At 25.5% G+C, this 22,453-nt stretch overlaps 1 protein-coding gene across 3 annotated transcripts in view; it reads right to left on the bottom strand.

The window, feature by feature from the left end:
- LOC117171761 overlaps positions 1-22,453 on the bottom strand; it is a 116,015-nt gene that overhangs the window by 39,231 nt on the left and 54,331 nt on the right. For 2 of the 3 annotated variants that reach the window (XM_033359368.1, XM_033359366.1), the window contains exon 2: positions 4,763-4,892. In XM_033359368.1, the coding sequence (XP_033215259.1) occupies positions 4,763-4,892 (130 nt within the window). Of the gene's footprint in view, positions 1-4,762; positions 4,894-11,498; positions 11,510-22,453 lie in introns of those variants that run through there. The other variant, XM_033359367.1, reaches the window with a different exon arrangement.

Below are 22,453 nucleotides of genomic sequence, written 5' to 3'. Positions count from 1 at the left end.
TTAAAATTCAAACTCTATGTAATTTAAGGCTGTGAAATAAATAAATGAGCTAATAATTCATTAATAAGTTCGCAAAATAAGAAAAATTAAATTATAATTTATAATATAATAATCAAATATTTTTTACTGTACATATTTTTTAACTTTAATTTCGGAAAATTTAATTAGTTGATAACCTTTAAAACTAATTCCAGAAAATGTATGTTTTGTAGAATCGAATAATAATTGATCAAAAAGTACTCACTATAAAAAGTATTAACGATTATTTTCTTTAGAAAATTCAAATAAATTTTACATTATATATTATTTATTCATATGAAATTAAATTTAGATACGTTTAATTTCATAATGATTTCGAAAAGTAATTTAAAAACATGTAATTCTTTTTTGTTTTCTTTAAATTCTGAAAAAGCTTCTTAAATCTAAATATTCAGAAATTTACATTTTTTTAAATTGTAGATCATCACGAGCTTGACATCATTTTTTAGTCGTTTTGAGAATACTAAATATCTCTTAAAATTACTCGAATTAAAAACTTCCCAATTTTTTTTCGAAAATTTTGGAAGTATTTTCAGATCTTTTTAAATATTCTCTTAAATTAATTTTCGTTTTTAATAAAAAAAATCGTTGGACATTTTTCTAAGAATCTGAAGAATTTTTTTGTATTCTCTAATACCGATTCGCAAGGCTTGAAAAACTGCTTTTATCGAAATATTCACAACTTTACATATAAAAAAAATGTTAAGCTTCCTAAGTTTTTAATTATATGTAAATCGTTTCCAAATCCTAAATTATTCTTGGATCATTTCAAAATTCCTGAACATCGCTGTTCAACTTAGTGGAACTCTTTCTAAAGTTTTGTAATCTAGCAAAATTTCAAATGTTTTCTTTAAAATCTTTCATATTTTGTTTTGACATTTTCTGAAATCCTTTTCTCTTTTTTCCAAATATTTTTCTTTTTAAAATGATCTAAAAAGCAATAATACTATTACCTACAATGGTCAAATTAAAAAAAAAACATATTAGACTAAAAGAAAATCAAGACAGTGTTAGACTAAATTATGATAATGTCCTAACGACCATTTTCGCAATAATCCTAATGATAATATTCCTAATTTTTTTCTATGGGATGATGTTAAAATTTTAAATAAAAAAAATAATCCGACAAAAAGAGCCTTTGCTGAAATGTTTTTCTAAAAAAAGACCTACATTAGTGCCTTAATATTAATATTAATATTAATATATTAAAATTACTGTTATATTCATTCAATAAAATTATCTTGCTTGTTTCTACTTCTTAATAACTTCAGCACGTAATCTGTTATTATATAATAAAATCTGTTTAAAAATTGGCGCCTTTTCTTCTGAACCATTGTATGGTAGGTTAGTCTACATTGTTGAGAGTCACTTTTGGAGTCATTTTTATGAGATCAGGATGCAATCACATCCTGCTCTCTTAATATTAATATGTTATTTTCAAAGGTTATGATTTAAACTTATTTATATCCAACTTTATGTTTTATTAAAAAAAATCTACATCATAGACAATCTTTTCGGAAATAATAAATTTATTTTATTTTTACACCTCTTCTAGAATGTAAATTGTTACCAATGATGTCCCCAGATGATGAAACCAGTGAGTTTTCGAAACGTTGGAAAAAATTTAAATAAAAACTTGTCCGATAGGGTTATAAGAAATTTCTGTTGTTCTTTTTTATCCTAAAAAAGGAAGTCGAGAAATAAGGAAAGTATTGAATAAGGCTAATGAAAAGCCATAATTGAATCTGTTATTACAAAACTCAATAAATCAGAAACTCCTAATAAGTGAGTGTTAATAACTAAGAAAATATCAGACCTGAGTAACTCAAAGTTTTCATTACTTAGAGGCACTAAATTGCAAAAAGAGTATTTACTAGCGACAATTAATTTTTAAATCGAACATAATCACTTGTCGTTAATCATAATCGCAGAAGAAATTTACACGATAAACGATTTCTTTCAACCAGTGAGCGGCGTTTGTTTTATATCAAGTTCCTAATTCTTGCAAAACAAGTCACAGGACTCGACTTATGTTTTGCAATTGAAATAAGACTTGGGCTAATTTACCAAGGTGGACGAGAAAAAGGCAGCAGGTGTATACATAAAGGTAGAAGTACATAAAATTTGTCAAATTACGAAAATTTCAAGCCTTTAATGTCAAAACCTTGAAATAATTCCTGTATTTCTATATTGTGAGGTCACGTGGTCCCAAAGTCGTTTGCTTCTTAGGCATGGGAGATTGTATGCTTGTGTGAGAGGTTGTTGAGTACGTTCGATTGAATAACTTTGAACGTTCATAGTGAAGTCACGCACGATATTACGCGAAAGTGTACAAACTGAGGGGGGGGGGCTGAAAATATTAAAGTTCTTTTCCCCCTTCTGTTCCTGCATTGTCGTATCTTTGCAGCAACTCAAGGCGTTGCGATTAGACCTACTTCGTGCTGCACGTTTCACGATAATCGAAAATCGTTCTGGTTTTGACGAATAACAATTTAACTGCTGTAAGAATGTAAGGGGCAAGCCAATTGTGAAATCTTTCAATTTTACCACGTTTCAAATTTCTTGTTTTAGTTGTGACATTTAGATCACCATTCAGTTTTGAAAAAAATTTGTTTTATTAAGATCGCAGGTTTAAGCGCGCCTAAGGGTGCGCGTCAGTTGATTTTCGCGCTTCGCGCTTGATAATATTTATCTTGCGCTACGCGAATGGTATTTAAACTTCTCCCACATTTGTGCGCAGGCCTTTTTAAATTGAGGATCAAAGTATCGACAACTTTAATTTAATGATTGTGAATTCTCTTTTGTTAAAGCTCCTTCGGCCTTGATGAACATGGTTGCATCACGCAACTCGTGCTTCGCACTCAATTTTGTCCAACATGTAAACTTTTCTACATTATTTTCAAAACTATGATATCAAATTTATATTATATTTATTTCTGTATATTTATTTCTTGTTGTCGTCTAGTGTGTTTTTTTCGAAAAACTTTTTATTTTTTATTTTTGATGTTACTTTTCGCGATTACGACAAAAATTTTCGTCCTTTTTGAAAAGTATAAATTAAGAATTTGTCAACCCTTTTTGCGTAAACAATTTTTGCCAATTAATTTTTTATGTATTGCTTCGTTTTTTGGCTGAAAATGTTCATTTTCGTTTTTTCTTTTTTAATATTTTATAAATGCTGTAACTCTAGTAACTTTCTTTTATCAGAATAAATCATAAGAAAAAATTGTTTGTTTTTTAAAATACTACTGATAACCGCTATAGAATTTTACAATCTTAAAAAAAAGTGGTCTCAAAAATTTTGAAAATGTTCCCACTAGAAGAGTATATCAAGGGCCAATCTAATGTGTCAATTTTTTTAAAAACTATTATGCTAGCAAACTAAAAATCTACAGATACACGGAAAGAAGACAGAAAAACAGACACATTCGAAAATTTTTTTTTCGAATTTAGGGGTCTCAGAACGTGAATATTTAACAAAAGCGCCCAACCCCTCCCCCGCCCCACTTTTGTTACATGTAGAAATTTTGTAAACATTGTTTTTTAAATTTGTAGATCTAATTTTCCCAAACAACTTTTGTCTATCCTTTTATGAGCTTCTCTTCTCTTTTCAAAAATTTTAATAATTTCTTTATTTTTGATCTTATTTTCTACAATCAAAAGAAAATCTACACGTCCTATTAGAAAATGATTCGTAATAAATTTTTATATTCTTTTTGGGTGAACAACTAATATTCATTAATTTTTTATAGCTTGTTTCTTTTTTCAACAAATTTAATTTGTTTTTTTTTTATTTTTAATGTTATTTTTTACGAAGAAAACAATAATGGCGGGTCCTATAAACAAAATTATTGACGAAGAATTTTAAGCAGATTATTGGATGAACGAATTTTGTGGGTCTATTTTTTATTGTTTGTGTCGTTTATCCAAAGATTTTATTTTTTATTTTTGAGGTTATTTTTTACAAATAAAACAAAAACTATGCATCCTATTAAAAAATAATTAACAACAAATTTTTAGCTCTTCTTTGGATGAAAAAATTTTGTTTCTTTATTTTTTCTTCGTTTGTGTCGTTTGACTAAATTTCTTTTAATGTTGTTTTTTACTAATAAAACAAAACTATGCAATCCTGTAAAAAATTCATCAATAAAAAATTTGTAGATATTTATTGGATGCACAATTATTGTTTATTTATATTTTGTTGTGCCTTGTGTATTTTCACAGCAAAGTGGAATTTTTGATTTTTCATTATTTTTTGTGTTGTCAAAATTTGAATTTTGAATTTTTCGAGAAAATTCAAAAGGTTCTAACGATAATCTTGCAAGGCCTTAAAAAATAAACTTTTCTTGACTTTATTACATACCGTGTGTTGATTGTCTTAAAAGGTTCATTTTCGTCTGTTTTTTTTAATTTTGTAAATGCCATAAATCTAGTAATTTGTTTTTTACTGAAAAAAGTCATTAAGATAAATTTTCTTTCTTTTTCAATACTATGAGTAACCGTAAATAAAATTCCTGAATTCTAAAAAAGTGGTCTGAAAAATTTTGAAAATCCTCCCACATTTTGAAATTTCATCCAAAATGTCTCGATGACAAACTGGATCTTCAATTTAAAACACAAAAAGTGTAAATTTTTTTCGAAATTTGTTAAAAACGAGGGGGATAAAATTTAACACAAATCTAACAATTTTTTTGATGAGATTGTAAAAATTACTTTGATTTACCTGTGTTTGACCTTGGATCCCTCATTCCGGAAGTGAGTCTAAGGTAAGGTCCAAAGCCAGCAAAAAGTTGACTATAGTCCTGAGCGAAGACTGTGGCCACCAGGACCAAACTAAATGCGACTAGGGTTATCTGGAAAATAGAAAAAGAAAAATTCTTTAGAAGGTTAAATATGCCGTGATTTGAGAAAACACCGTCAACCGCAAAAAATCTAAAAATAAGTTTTTTATATCATTGGAATCTTACAGAAAAGATACACCTGATTATTAAAATAAATTTTCAAAATTTTTAATAACTTGTTGAATAATTATTACAAAAATTTGGAAAAACGTCGTTAACTGCAAGATTTGGCGATTCGTTTTTATTGTTTGTATATATTCTCAATAATTATTAACAGTATTAAGCTAACAAGTTATGTTTTTAAAAAATTTATTTAGTAAAAGTAATTTTTGTAAATAATTTTAATCGTTTAAAGTGGACAAAATAATATAAAAATTTTATAAGAAAATTAATGACATTATTTTTTTTTTAATTTAAGTTTATGCAGGCTGAAATCCAAGAAACGAATAAAAAAAATAAACTAGAGGAGTGGCCGTCCTGTAAAAAAAATTATTCAAATGCATCGGGAGAATACAAATTATTTTTTTATCGTTAAAATCAGTTTTTTGCACATACATATCTCAGAAAAATATTTGTAGCATATTAAATATCCAATAAATTAATAAGTTCCAATGTAAAGCGGAGACAAAACTATTTTGATGATTAGGAAAAATTTATAAAATAATTTTTAGTTTAAAACGTTTCGATAAAAAAATTTGTATAAATATAAAATTTAAAAATGCAAAATATTTCAAATGGAATGAAAAGAAATTTCCCGTGTATCATTTATGGATAAAAGCGTTTGAAAATTGATAATATTAAAGTTTAAAAAATATTCAAACAGCGGCTTCTAAAATTCAAAATCTTCGAATTCAAAATTTATAATTGAGGCAATTTCATTAGGGAGGAGTTGATATTTAAAACTAAATTGAATATTTTAAAGTAAAAGCTTCAAAAATTATAAAAATATAAATTTTTTGTATTTGATGAAAAAATTATGATTTCAAACTTTTTGTAATTATTTAAATTTATAATTGAACATTTCTATTTCTTAAAGTAAATTGATTCGTTTAGAAATTTACAATTATCAAATTTTCGATTACACTTTTCAAAACTCAACCAATTAAGTTTCAGTCAGTTTCAAATTTGATAAATTTAGAATTAAATATTCTAAATATATGGGTTTTGATTTTAAATTCACAAAAATTTCTGGATTTTAAGTTCTTCGAATTCGCAGACCCTAAATAAAAAACTAGATAGTTGCACAGTTTTCAGTTTAAATGATTTATAATTTAACAATTTCAAATTAAATTCCTTCCGATTAAATTCAAATACTATAGTTTTTCTATTTAAAAAATGTTCCAAAAAGATGGAAATTTAAAACTCAGTTAAAAAAGAAGAAAAAAATTATTCTATTGAACAATTAAATAATTACTTTAATTTTTAATGATGTTGGAAACTTCATGAAAAATTTTAGCAACATTCGTAATAAGTTAATAAATTTTATGACTTCTTTAAACAAATTTTATTTAAAAATGCTTAAAAAATCAGGCATTTGTTTACAGAAAAGTTAGTTTTTTCTATGTCAACTTTTTTAATTAGGAAGTTCATGATAACTTTAGCAAAATTCATATTTTTTTTTAATCAATTTCACGATTTTTCAAACAAATGTAATAAACAGATGCATTAATCAGGAAATCTGAATTATTATGGTGCAGCTTAAAAAAACACTCACATTGAAAAAGACGAGTATTGCCTTATAGAAATGACAAAATAATTAACTGTTTATTGAATTTGCTTAAACAAATCATAAAATTTTTCAACTAATTTTGAATTTTGCGGCAATTATCAATAAGTTTCCAATTAAAAAGACTGATATCGGAAAAAAAATCCATCGACAGATGCCCGAATAATGCATTTGTTTATTAAATTTATCTCTACAAAAATATAAAATTTATCAACCAATTATGAATTTTGCGAAAATCATCATGAAGTTCCCAATTAAAAAGACTGAATTCGAAACAAAATCAATTTTTTCGTCTATGAATGCCCGAATAATGCATTTTATTTGTTAAATTTGTTTTAAAAAATCATAAAATTTATAAATGAATAATGAATATTGCTGAATTTATTATTAAGGTCCTAATTAAAAGTCTGCCATAGAAAAAAAAGATTTTTTACGTTGACAAATGCCCCTATACCGCATTTGTTTTTAAAATTTGTTTTAAAAAGTCATGAAATTGATCAAAAAATTATTAGTTTTGCTAAAGTTATCAAAAAGTTCCTAATTAAAAAAGTTGGAATAGAAAAAAAACGAATTTTTCTTTCAACAAATGTCTGAATGATGCATTTGTTTATTAAATTTGTTTTAAAAAATCATAAAATTGATCAGAATATCATGAATTTCGCTGAAGTCATCATGAATTTCCTAATTAAATAGGTTCGCATAAAAAAAAAGAATTTTTCTGTAGACAAATGCTTGATTAAAGCATTTTTTCATTAAATTTGTTTACAGAAGTTATGAAATTTATAAACTTATAACGAATGTTGCTGAAATTGTCATTAGGTTTCGAAATGAAAAGATTGGAATTAAAAAAAACCGAATTTTTCAACCGAAAAATGCCCGAATAATGATTTTTTAAATTTATTTTGTTTAAAAAAATCATCAAATTGATCGAAAAATTCTGAATTTTTCTAAAGTTATCATGAAGTTCCGGTTCAAAAAAGTTAAAATAGAAAAAAACGAATTTTTTTCCACAAATATCTGATTAATGCATTTGTTTATTAAATTTGTTAACAAAATAAAATTCATGAAAAAATTATGAATTTTGCTGAAGTTATCATGAATTTCCTAATTAAAAAAGTTGACATAGAAAAAAGGAAATTTGTTGTAGACAAATGCCTAATAATGCAATTGTTAATTAAATTTTTTTTAAGAAATCATAAGATTAATCAATAAATTATGAATTTTGCTAAAATTATCATAAAGTTCCTGATTAAAAACCACTTGTCATCGAAAAAGACTAATTTTTCCTTCGAAAAATGCCTGATTACTGTATTTGTTAATTAACTTTGTTTATAATATAAACAATAAAAGTCTTAAGAACAAATATTTTGAAAATAATATTATTTCCATTCGAATTTCTTGCAATATAACTTTAAAAAACGTATAATTATCGAAAATCGTGAAAACCATTGTTTAAACAAATAATTTGTTACTACACTTTTTTGTGTATTGCCCAATATTGTAACATCTTTAAGTAATGTTACTTAATGCCACTCAGGCGATATCAGAAATTTTCCCGTTATTCACGAGTACCGGGAACGTCAAATAGAAAAAATGGCCATTTTTTCGTCATATTTGTTTCTTTGTAAAAAGATTGAAAACGTAGTTCAAAAATCAGACTTGACAGCTCTCTTAGAAATCTTATCAGCTTTTTTTCAATTTTTTTGTCCAAATCGGTTAATATTTGTGGGCTGTACGTTATTTCGGATCAAAAAAGGCATTTTTGCCCACTGTGTGCCCGTTAAGGCCATGCAATGAGTGGATCACGTGACCAGTTTCCTACCTTACCGACACTTTTTTTATTTCCTAATTTAATTTTATTCTAATAACAACATCGAGTTGGAAATTTGGGATAATAAATGAGAAGCAGGGTCTGTTCCTAAATTTTAATAATTATGATCAAACGAGATAACAATTATTTGTAAAAAAAAACTTTTTCTGTAATTATACAAATTTAGGACCAGAGCCGACTTTCTTAGTATTTTTCATTTATTATCCCAAATTTTTAACTCGTTGTGGTGTTTCGAATGAAAATCAGTTAGAAAATAAAAAAGCGTTGGTAATGTAGGAATCTGGTCACGTGACGCACACGTCACATGGCCTTAAGGCGTTTTACGAAAAAAACAACTGCAGAAAATGTGAACGGTCTTTTTTCAAATCACGGAAGAAATATCATTCATAAAGTGATTTTTTTATAAAGGGTTACAGACAGCTTACAAATGAACATGAACCGGAAAAGTTTATAATAGAGTGTCGGAAGCGGCTGTTGTGACTTGTGAGTGGTTATTACGAGGTGGAATAAATTATTCCGGAAGCATCTTGAAAGTATAATTAATAGCTTTGCAAAACAGCCGTTTCCAGTCGATTCAACTGCATTACAGTGTTCTGTAAAAAAGCAATAAAAAATATTTTTACCTCCCTCCACCCCCCACCATCTTACTCATCCTAGTTTTTAGTTTCCTTTTTTTATCAAAAAATAATTTAATTTAAATATTTGTAATCAGAATAATTAATTTCATGATAATATAATAATTTGATAGTTACTCCTCGAATTTTAAAATCGCGAAATAGAACGATTTTCGATTTAAATTTCAAAAATAGAATAAATCGAAAATATTAAGAATTAAATATTTTCATATTATAATTGAAAAAATTAAATCATTTTGAATTCAAAGGAATTAAGATTTCATTTTTTCTTATTAAGATCGTTTGATAGTAAATAATTTGAAATTGATTATTTGTTAATTTAAATGATTTGGAATGAGGAGCGATTAGAAGACAGTTTGACATTGAAAAATAAATCCAATTTTTTTAAGTCAAAGCTTTCGAAATTTTCTAATTTTCATTATATAATGAAAATTATAATTTAATAATTGAATCTTTTTAAATTTATCAGCCTATTTTTTAGATAAAAAAAAGAAAATTACTGTCTATTTCTCGTTGAAAATGATAAAATTGCCAATTAAAAACCTTGGAAATTCAATTTTGAAAATCAACAATTAAAATTGTCGATTATAGTTAATTTTCTTATTTTTCAAGAAAATTAATTTATTTTTTACTAAACGGTGAAATTTATAATTTAAACATGATTTTTAAATATAAAAGAATAATTTGTCACCAAAAAATATGAAATATCAACCGTACAGATGTATTTTTAATTAAAAACGATACATTTTTTCACACGTAAATGGAAAAGTTATATTTTCAATTTACAAAAATAATCTTTTGCCAATAAAATAATTTTAAAACAAAATATATAACCAAAGAAACGAATTTTCAACTAATAAGGTGCATCTGTTCCTAAAAATAAATTTTGAATAAAATACATGAATATTTTCGACAAAAAGATTATTCTTTTACCAAAAAAAATATATATATTAATTTTCAAACAAATTGTTGAATTTTCATCATGATGTTTAAGTTAAAAAGACTCAATTTTCTAGCAAGAATAGTCATTTTTTAATGTATAAAAGTTTCGAAAATTTACAAGAATTTTCTATTAAGAAAGACAAATTTTTAAATAAAAGAAACAGTTATATCTTTAGTTTAACAATCAATTTATAACAAAAAAAAAAGTTTCGAATCAAACCAATTTGACTTCAAAATTCTCTGATTTTTCCTTGACTAATTTTTAATTTTCCTTGATCAATAAAATTCAAATACCAGCATTTTATTCTTGTAATATCTTTAACATAAAATCTTTTATAATTGGAATAAAAAATATTTCAGATATAAATTTAAAAAAATTAATTGATTAATTATTTACACATTTTTTCAAATTTATCAATTTTATTAATTGATTAATTTATTTTAACGACACTTGAACAAATAAAGATTTTTCACTAAAGAAAGGAATAAAAGTTGATCTAAATTGTTAAACCTTCAACCCAAAGGACGAATCATCTCTAAAAAAATTGAATTTTTAATTGAAAATGTGACTTTTCAGCAAAAAATTAATTTGCAATGAAATGTTGCATTTTCATCAAACAAGCATGAAATTCCAAATTAATACAATGATTTTTTCACCAAAAAAGGAGATTTTTCAAATAAAAAAGGTCAATCTTAAAAAAATGGAAAAGTTAAATAAAACAAAAGAATTAATTTAAAAAAAAGGCTTTTATGACAATAACAATTTTTATTTAAACTTATTTTAACTTTCACTAAAGTAGTTGAATTGCCTATAAACACATTTTTTAAAACAAAATAGGTTAAATTTCTACAAAAGAGATGAATTTTTGACTAAAAACATAAAACTACAAAGAAAAAAATTATTTCTTAACAAAGTGAATAATTTTTGACAAAAAAGTTGCATATTTCAGTTGACTTTTCACAATCAAAATATGAAGTTTTAAGGAATAAACAAGTTTCTGTGAACAAAACTGAATTATCACTCCAAACAGAGGTTTTTATTTAACCAAAAAAGCATAAATTTTTAAGAAAATGGTTCAACTCTCTAGCAACTAGTTGCATTTTTATTTAAAAAATCATCTTAAATCACTTTAATTTGTATTACATTAGTTTTAGTGGTTGAATTTTAATTAAAAAAAGATCCTAGTCGACTTTTAAAGATCAAAATATATATTTTTTAAACCAAAATTATGTTTCTGCGCGAAAAATTAAATTTTTATCAAAAAAATACGAGTTTTCGAACCCAAAAAGTTCAAAAGTTATATTTTTTGGTTAAAAATTCGTGTTTTTGGATTCAAAACGCCATTTTTACGTAGAAACTTATTTCTTGTTTAAAATTTCATATTTTGATCGTGAAAAGTGAACTGAAATCTTTTTTAACTGAAAACTGACTATTTTTCTGAAAATTTATCTTTCTGATTTAAAAATTCAGCTGTTTTAGTAGAAATTTCATTTCCTTTTTTATGTAAGTGAAACTCTTTAAAATTATTCTTCCTTGCTTTACTATTCAACTATTTTGTTTCCAAAATTTGGTTGAACCAGTTCGTTAGGGAATTATTTTTTTTACTAAAGATTCATATTTTTAGTTTAAAATTCATCTTTTTGATTGAAATTTTAACTGTTTATTAAAAAAGTTGAAGATTCTCCATTTTTGATAAATAAATAATTTTCTGGGTCCAAAATTTCATTTTCTTTGGGTAAAAGTGCATCAGTTACGTGGAAAATTAATTTTTTGCTGAAAATAGATATTTTTCTTTTGAAAATTCGATTTTTGTAGAGAACATTTTTTTTGGCTTGAGGGTTCAACAATTTTGATAAAATTTGTATTTAATTCTTGAGTGAAAGAGCTTTATTGGTTAAAAATTTGTCTTTTTGGTTTTAAAATTCTTTGTTTAAAAATAAATTTCATCTTTTTGATTGAAAGATAAACTATAATACTTTTTTGTTTGGCATGAGCTTTTTAGTTTGAAAATACAAGTTTTTTTTCTATAAAATATAAGAATAAATTTCAAATTTTCAAATTCGCATTAGAGAGAAAAATTGCAAGCAGATTAGTGAGATGTCACACGGAAAGGATTTAGGTAAAACCGTTACTCTAGTCGTGAGATAGTCACTGCACTTCGGGTTGATGTAGCGTCCGCTCCAGATTCGGTGCACTGATTACCCCGAACTTGCGGCGATCAGCCACTTCGGAATGTGGTTGTTATATTTTCTTAAACTGCGCAAGCGCGAAATTCTGCCGCACGTGTCGCGTGTGCGGAATGGCTCGATTATCCCGTTGATCAAACGGTTCAGCTTGTTCGGGGTAATGGTTCTGCCAAACAAGTGGAGCATCGGAAATCCCAGCGCTTTTAGAAATTCGAAACGCGATTTCGAACATAAATTTCAGAAGATCTCCTCACCAAGTAGGCGAAATATATTTACTTGCTTGTTACATAAGTTGATGAAACGTTAGAATGGCAGATAATTAATTAAACCTTAGTCGCGCCTATCTAGTGTCTAGAATCTACTAAGGAATTACATTTCACACTCTTCTGGCACACGAATTACGAAACTGAGAAGCGGTGTCAGAAACTTTAATTATTTACTATCCCCAGATTTAATAACTTTTCTTTGTTATTCCCCAGACTGAAGAAACCATTTCAATTTTTTGCTTTTTCCCGAATTTATCCACTCCAGAGTTTTTCACACAAACACCGAAATATTGACTGAAAAGTACTTGCAAACCTTCATGTGTGTGTCTAAGAGTGAAGAAAGAAACTTTTCGCTGTTGGGGAGTCGTGGTCTTTGTGAATACGAATATTGCAAATAATTTTATTGGTCGCATTATCCTGTCGAGTCAACAAAAAGTTATGGGAAAACGTGCATCGACGAAAGAACCATACAATCGTTACTGGCAGCGAATTTCGCGATTTTAATTGACATCCAAACGTATCTGACGGCTTACGTGAATGCTATCACGATTTTTCGGCGTGTTCTACGCGGGAATAGACTTTCACGTTTCTTGCTGTCGGAACATGGCTCTCGTGCTGAGCTCGACTCTCATTGTCTCCCTCACTTTAATTAGAATTGCCGCATTTTCACGACTGACCTGTAAGAACGAATTGAACCTTTGTCACGAAAAAAAAAGAAACTGTACTCTCTAAATTTGAATTACAGTAGAACCTCCATTATCCGACCTTCGATTATCCGAGGCTCCGTGTTATCCGAGGCAACAGGACTCATCCCAGCACTCCGCATTAACCGAGGTGTATGGTCGGATAATACAGAGAATCATTAATAAAACAAAAATTAGCTCTAAAAAACGATTGAGCAGATTGAAACAGTGCTCTATTACCGACTTTCGAAATTTGTACTTCTTCCGTATTATCCGAGTTTCCACTTATCCGAGGTATCTCCTCCCCACATTGCTTTGGAAAATCGAGGTTCTACTGCAGTAGAAATTCTACTAAAGCAATTAGTAATATTTTGCCTCACTGCTAAATTAGTAAGGGTTCTTACTCAAATTATGTAACGATTATAGGCTCTTTCTAAGACCTCCCCCCCCCTGTATCGAATTATAACAAAATATTTCTGCCCCCCCAGCTCTTATGGTAAACAATTTATAGTTTCCAGAAATAATAAGATATAGGATTTGAAACTAATGAAAATGTTTTGTGTTTAAATAAAGCTCTACAGGGTGAAAATTTAAATTTCAAAATTCCCAGATTTTTCTTTAAATAATTTTTTATCTTTCCTAACCATTAACGTTCACATATCAGTATTTTTAATCTTGTAATATTTTTATAATTAGATCTTTTTGTAAACGGAATAAAATAATATTTGAGATACAAAATTAAAATGTTCAAATTAACTTATTTAATTTAGAGAAAAAATTACTTATTTACCATGAAAGATACCTTTCTAACAAAATACTTATATTTTTGGTAAAAGAAAGAAATTTTTAACCTAAAATGATGAAATCTCAACCAAAAAATGTGAAAGTTGGTATTTAAAGCAAAAAATATGAAATTTAATTTTTTTAAATTAATTTTGAGAAACAAAACGACGAATTTTCAACAAATAAAGATTTTTAAGTCATTAAAGAAAAAAATTTGTACATAAATTTTTGAATCATCAAGCCGAAGGGCGAATTTTCTGTACGAAAATTTAATTTTTAACGATAAAAAAATTATTTTTAACCGAATAGTTAAACTTTCAACCAAAGAGTTGAATTTTAAAATAAAAATATGAATACTAGGCAAAAAATGTTTTTTTAACAAAGTGATCCCAACAAAATAGTTCAATCCTCTAACCGAGAAAAATAATTTTCAACCGAACAGTTGCACTTTCAAAAACTATTTGAAATTTTCATACGAAAATTTTTTTTCACTTTTGAACATGACAATATGAGTTTTAAACAAGAAATAAGTTTCCTATAAAGATACTTGCATTTTTAACACTAAAGCATGAATTTTAAGCAAGTAAATTTTCGAAAATATAAATGAAATTGCAACCGAAAAGAAGAACTTTTGCCAAAATTTTTTCATTTTAACTAAACAATTTCATTTTTATCAAAAAAAGATGCAGTTTCTACTAAAATAGATTAATTTTTGAAATAATAATAATACAAATTTCCAAAAAAATAGTTGAATTTATATCCTAAAAAAGATTTCTAATTGACTTTTGAACAACAAAGTATAAATTTTAAATAAGAAGTAAATGTTCTATGAAATGGTTGAATTTTCAATCAAGAAGTTTCATTTTTATTAAATAAAGATGAAATTTCTACTAAAACAGATGAATTTTGAAATAATTTTCTTTTTAAGTGAATTTTCACCTAAAAAAGATTTCAGTTGACTTTTCAAAACCAATATATGTGACTAAAATAGATGCATTTTTCAAAATAAAAACACAAATTTTCAAAAAAATAGTGGAATATTTATTCAAAAATATTTTTACTTGACTTTTCGAAAACAAAGTATCAGTTTTAAATAAGAAGTAAATTTTCTACAAAGATACTTGAACTTTCAATCAAATAGTTAAATTTTTAACCAATAAGAATGATTTTAAAAAAATTTTGAATTTCTAACGAAACAGTTGCATTTTCCACTAAGAAAGATTCCTTGACTTTTCCTTGACTAATTTTTCATTTTCGTTTATCATTAACATTTAAATTTTTTTCTTTTAATCGTTTAATACTCTTAACATATAATTTTGTATAAACGGAATAAAATATTTATTTCAAATACAAATTTTTAAATTTATTTATTCGTTTTACAACCAAAATTTTTTTTATAAAATGAAAGATAGCTTTTTAATAAATATTTGAATTTTCAAACTGAAAAGCTAAATTCCCAACAAAAAAGTATCCTAGCTTACATTTCAATCATAAAGATGAAATTTATTTATAAACAAAAATAATTTCAAACTCAAAAAGACGAATTTCCAACAAAGAAAGATTTTTTCATTCAAGAAAGAGATACAATTTTATAAAAATTGGTGTACCTTCAAACCGAAAGACGAATTTTCACTATGAAAATTGAATTTTCAAACAGAAAACATGATTTTTCAGGAAAAAATTCATTTGTCACGAAACTAATGTAATTTTACAAAACAAAAATAAAACTCTAAACCCGGAAAATTTTTCTCTCACCCAAAAAGAAGAATATTCAACTAAAAAAAATCAATCTTAAAAGAAGCTTTTCCAACTAACAGTTAAAATTCCAATTAAAGAGAGGAATTTTCAACTAAAAATATAAAGCTTCAACAGAGAAATTATTTCTTAACAAACTGATTAAAATAAATCTTTCAAGCAAAATAGGTGAAAACTCAATAAAAGAAGATTATTTTTTTACCAAAATAAATAATGCAACTACTTGGCACAATCTTGGTAAAAAGTCGACTATTTAGCAGAAAAAAAAACTTATTGTTTACAATTCTTTCTTTGGTGTTAAACTGAACTTCTTTGAACATTTTTTTTAATTAAAAAATTCTTTTGCTTCATTTGCTTGAAAAGTCAGCAGTTTTGTAGAAAATTTTTCTTTTGTTAAAAGGAGAACTGAAATATTTTCGGGATAAAACGTAAGTATTAAAAAAAAAATTGTAATTAAAAATGCATCTGTTCTCAATAACAATTTCTCAATCATTTTTAAATGAAAGTTCAGGCTACAAAAAATGTGTTTAGTATTTTATTAAAAATATATTTTTTTAGTACAAATTTCATCTTGTTGGATAAAAATTCAACTATTTGTTAAAGGCTTAAATTATATTGTTCGAAACTCATATTTTTTGGTTGTCCAAAATTCGACTTTTTGGATTGTAAATCCAATTTTTTCACAGAAGCTTATTTTTTGTTAACAAATTTACATTTTAATTTTGAAAAGGCAACTGAAATATTTTTTTCATAGCAATTTAATTAATTTTTTTTCATTTCTTTTTCTAAAAAAAATGTATCTGTTTTAAGATAAATTTCATCTTTTTTGTATAAAAATTCAGCACTTTGTTAGAGAATACAACAATTTTGTTAAAGTGATCCTTTTCAATTAAAAGTTCGACTGTTAAGATTGAAAATTTAGTTGTTTTTTTTCGTAGAAACTTATTTCTTGTTTAAAAAATTCATATTTCGACTATTGGACTATGTTTGAAAAAATTTATTTTTTAGTTAAAAATTCATCTGCTTTAATAGACATTACATTTTTTAACGAAAATTAAAGTTTTTGTTTTCAAATTATTATTATTTGCTTGAGTATTCAAGGACTTCAAGGATTTTGTTAAATCACTTTGTTAAGAAATCATTATTTTGCTAAACATTTAGATTTTTAGTTAAAAATGTACCTATTTGGTTGAAAGTTGAACTATTTTGTTCAAAATTAATCTTTTTTAATTGAAAATTCAAATAATTAGCTAAAATTTAAACTATATTGTGAAAAATTTACTTCTTTTAAAGTAAGTTTATGTCTTTTGTTGAAAGAGTAACTTTTAGTAAAAAAGCCTTTTTTTGTTTAAAATTTATTTTTCAATTGAAAATGTAACTTTTCCGTGTTTTAAGTTTGATCATGCTCATTCAAAAATTCCTTTTATTTTGTAAAAAAATAATTTTTCTGGTTTGAGATTTCATGTTTTCTGGGTAAAACTGCATCAGTTTCGTGGAAACTTAATTTTTTCTGGAAAATCATATCTTTGGCTTATAGTTTTCACAATCTACATGAACTTTTATTTCGCTTGCCCTTATTTTTTTATTAGTTGGGCAAATATTATTTTTAATACAAAATACATTTTTGAAATAAATATTGCGTTCTTGGCAAAAACTGGGATACATAATTGATATTCAAAATAAAAAGTATTTTTATATAAAATAAAAGAAAGTTTATTTCATGCGAAAAGACAAGTTTCCAAAAAAATAGTGGAAAACAGATTAATTCTTCAGTCCAGAAAGTAAGAATTTTCAACGTAAAAGCTAATCTTGAACCGAAAAGTTAAATTTTCAACTGAATGGATAAACTTTCAACTAAAATTAGAAATTTTTTACTAAAAAAGTGATTTAAGAAAAAGTAATTCCGGCAAAAACGATTTTAATTGTTAACAAAAAAAAAAGTTTAATTATACAAATTAATAAATTATACAAAAAACCATATCTTTTAAAAGAGATGAATTTGTAAACGAAATAGTCGAATTTTCAACGAAATGGTTGCATTTTAAACTAAAAAAGATTTTCTAGTCGTGGTAAATAAATGCATACAAATCATAATTCTAGGAGAAAAATAATTTTTAGTGCAAAATACAAATTTTGAAAATATTGATTTTTCAAGTTCATGTTTGACATTTTTAAATGTTATATAATACAATTGTTCGCGGTTTTTTAGAAAAATTAAAAAATATATATTTGAAGATTTCGCATTCATGCCAAAGTATTTTTATAAAATTTAAAATAAAGTTAATATATTGTATAGAATTTTAACAAATTTCTATGAAAAAGAAATAAATCTCATAGACATTTTCGCAAATCTTTCAAATTTTAAAATAATTATCATATTTTGAAGGCTTTCGAAGTTCACGAATATCTTTTCAAGTGACTCTTATAATTATCCTAGTGCTATTTTTTCAATTTTTAAAATGTTTTGAAATGTTAAAATTATTTTTTCAATATTTGCTAAAAATGAATGTTTTGAACTAAAAAATGCTCTAAATTGTTACAAGAATCTTAAAAAAAAATTTATATTGTCTTATTACGTTTCAATTTTATAAAATAAAAAACTTGTCTTGAAAGCTTACAGAATTTTGTTCGTTATTCTTAGAAATTTCAGACATTTTTTTATTTAGAAATATAAATATCTCTTAAGCTTACTCAAATTTTTCCAAACTTTTGTAATCTTGAAAAATTACAAAACTAAGCTCAAAACTCTTCGAGACTTTCTTCTGAAATTGTAGGAAATCGTTTAAAATTATTTGAAATTATTTGAAATCATTTGAAATCATTTGAAATCATTTGAAATCATTTGAAGCTCTTTGAAATTATTAGAAACTTATTTAATTTGATCATAAAATAGAAATTTAAAGACAAATAAATTCCTGAAATTTTCTTTGGAATCTGAAGAAAATTTTTTTATTTTCTTAAAATTTATCCAAATGTTTAAAAAGTAAAAACCTTTTCTTTGGAATTTAAAAAAATCTATATTTTGTTTTGAATCTATGTTAAAATCTCCGAATGTAAATTTACTTTGAATCTTTTCAAGAATTCGAAATCATAAAAATATTATGTGAAATCATTAAAAATTTCCCCAAAAATTTTTTTAATTAAACACAATTAAAATAATTGCACTTATAACTTCCAGATTCTTTTACCACATAGTTTTAAATCTTTCAAACTTAAAATGACCTTGGAAAATAAAACCTGAATCATTTCAAATTCTCGCAGAAATATTCTTATCGACCGTGAAAAGTTGTTTGTTACCGACACAGAACTTTTTGTTTCAATTAAGATATTTTCAGTTTTTGTCCATAATTTGATTTTTCTTCTTTCTTTTAAATTGCAAAATAATTTTTAAAATATAGTGCGCTAGCAAAATTTTAAGATTATAATTATTCACCAAACATTTAAAAAACATTCATGAGTAAAATTGTATCTTTCAATGATAATGATGTTTACAAATATTCGTAAATCAATTCGATTGTAAAATAAAAATATTCATTTGAAAATTTTGTTTTAAGAAAATAATGTTGCCCTTTCATCATTTTTTAGAAAATTAATAAGAAGATAAAAATATAATTGGCGCCTCAATTATCAAAAAATAAGTTACAGTTGAGATTTTGTCTTTTAGATATAAGTTTGCAATATCAAAATAAAATTCGCAAATTGTAATTTACAAAAGTCCAGAAAATTCAAAAGAACAAACTAATAAAAGCCTACTTGATTAATAAAAAATTATCTTATTAAATAAGGGAAATAGGAATCTAACCTGTCGCAAAATTACCTGAACACTACTAATAAAAAATGCAATCCAGATTTAATAAACATGATAATGTTTCCTTGATTGATGAGAACATTTTTTAATTACTGAGGATTGCAATTGACGTGAGTTCTTTGGTGTAGGTTTAATTTATCGTGTAGAAACTTACATTATGCAATAATTTTGACAGATTGGAAAATGATTCTCATTTGATGATGTGCGGGGAAAATTACGAAAGTTGCTTCTGTTTTCCAGCATTAGCATGACTCCTTCTATGACGGCAGAGACACACAAGGTCGTCCACGAGGTATGACACACATGTGCAATCACCGTGACCTAAGATTACGCCGTCGCGATATTTCGCTAACACGTTATTAGCCATAGAAAGAAGAGTTAATAAATTCTTTTATCTGATAAAGTCGATAATAGGCTGATAAGTTTCCTCGCATTGAAAAGAATACGGGCTTGTCGACTTCCATCAGCAGGCACTTGAAACTATAGATGCGCAGTGGACGATTTCAGTAGTACTGCGCACGTTTTTCACTTTGCCCGTTGTGCGCCTATCGCGTCTTTTAGCTGGTGATGCTGCTCGTGATTTTCTTTTCTTTGAAAGTATTTTCTAGTTTGGGAATTTTATTTGATCGGAAAATGACAGAGGATATGTTTTTCGATTTAGATTATTTGTTAGTTCTTATTTTTCATGCTTTAAAAATATTATTGTTATACATTCTTCGTAATTAAAAAAAATTACGCCTATTCATTATTTATAAAAACATTTGGAACTTCCTTCAGATATATTATTCAAAATTTACATATATCATTTTTATTGGATTCAAACGGAGAATTAGGTAGAGTGTTTCATATTTTAGCTACAAAATTCTTGGAAATTGAAAAGACCAAAAATCCAACTATTAAATTTGAATGTTGAATGTCGCATTGGAATGGCGATTTTGACTTATTTTGAATTAAGTTTTTTATATTTCAATATTTTGGATTAAATGATTTCAAAAATAAGTTTAAAGTATGTTCTGATTTAACAATTAGTCTTCACAATAGAATAATATTCAACTTTTTATAATGTGCTTAAATAACTTTTTATAATGAAACTCAAGAACTAAAAAATAATCTCTATCAGAAAATAAATGTCCTGTTATTTCACTATCCAAGAAGATTTTATTTTAGCAAGTACATTCATTAAAAAAAAATTACAAGCAATAGCACTAGGTCAACAATGCAACAGGCCGATGACAAGCAAAATGGCCAAAATGCGCTGTCTTATGAAAAATGTTCACTGCGCATCTATAGTTTTCAATGGCTGTCGATGAAATTCTATGAACCTTGATTCTCAATTCATCGATAATCATTATTTTTTAATCTTTTGCTTGTGTTTTGAAATATTTTTCATCAGAATTAGTAGACTCTTTACACTGACGCGGTTCAAAAAATAAATTTTTTTGTTTAGATATTTAATTAAATTGGCTGACATCTCAACCACCGTGATACTCGATCATTTTCAACATGAAAGTTCTTCTACTCGATTTTTCTCCACAGAATTTGTAGTTGTTTTCATTCAGACGTATTTTATATTTAAGAGAAATATAAGGTATGCAATACTTTTTGAAATAGTTAGTATCCAAATTCAAAAATACTTTTTTTCTACATACTTAATTTTATTTTATTAAAAATTTTTTTCCATTTTTTTAATAAGTAAAATTCAGTTTTTGTATAGCAAAAAACCTTTTTTCGTTATTTAATTATTCAAGCATTTTCATACTTGACTTTTTTGCTTTCTCGTGTTCTTTTCTATATTCTAATTTTTTAATGCGTAATTGTAAAAGTTTTAATTATACTTTAATAACATAACATACATTTAGAATTGAATATTTTTAATTATTTTAAATTTATTTTCCTTAAGCGTCCTAATTTAAATAGACATATCATTTTTTTAAGATATTAAGAAAACGCAATAATAGTATTACATTTTTCTGAAACATTATAATCTTAATTTGTGCTGCTATAGATTTATTTTTTATTATTTAAATAATACAAAGTATTATATAGTATAAATTTCACTGCCAAAAGTTTCACAATTTTTAGTTCAAGATATTTTGTTTAATTAATTAATTATTTTTTTAAACATTTCGACTTCTTTTATATATAACAAGTTTTAACAAAATGAAATGTAAATTATTAAATAATATAAATTATATATTTTTATTGTTCAACATTCACAAATCTCATTTTTATTGAATTAAAAATGATAATACTTAGGAAGAGGGTTTAATAATTTAAATACAAAATTCTTGAGGATTGAAAAAACCAAAAATCCAACTATCAAATTTAAATGTTGAAGGTCAAAATAAAGTTGCAACTTTGACTTATTTTAAATACAATTTGTTAAATTTTAATATTTTAGAGTAAAGGATTTCAAGAAGCACTTCAAGGCTTATCCTGATTCGACAATTAGTCTTTATAATAGAATAATATTTAGTTTGTTTCAATGTGTTTGAATAAGTTTCTGTAATCAAACTAATCATTAAAAAATAATCAAGATAAAAAAATAAATGTCCTGTTATTTTTCGATAAAAAAAAATTTTTTCTGGAAAATACATTTAAAGAAAATAAAATCACAAGTAATATCACTAGGTCAGCAATGCAACAGGCGCTCGACGGTAAAAACGAGTAACATGCGTGGTGATACGAAAAACGTTCACTGCGCAACTATCGTTTCCAATGTCTATAGGCGAAACTCTATGAACCCTGATTCTCATTTCTTTGAATCTGTTTGCTTAGGCTTTTAAATGCTTTTTCATACATATCAATATACTTTTTACACTGATTTAAAAAAAATTATTTTCCCTTCTTCGAATATTTAATTAAATTCGCTACAATTTTATCAGAACTTTCTCTGCATCAAAGAGTCAATTTGAGCGATTTTTTTCCGAGTTTCTTAAAAAAAAGTCAATTTTTTA

The sequence above is a fragment of the Belonocnema kinseyi genome, chromosome 4 (genome assembly GCF_010883055.1).
Source record: "Belonocnema kinseyi isolate 2016_QV_RU_SX_M_011 chromosome 4, B_treatae_v1, whole genome shotgun sequence".
NCBI classification, from domain to species: domain Eukaryota; kingdom Metazoa; phylum Arthropoda; class Insecta; order Hymenoptera; family Cynipidae; genus Belonocnema; species Belonocnema kinseyi.
The sequence above is the reverse complement of the archived record's forward strand: the minus strand, read 5'-3'. Positions and strand labels throughout refer to the sequence as shown.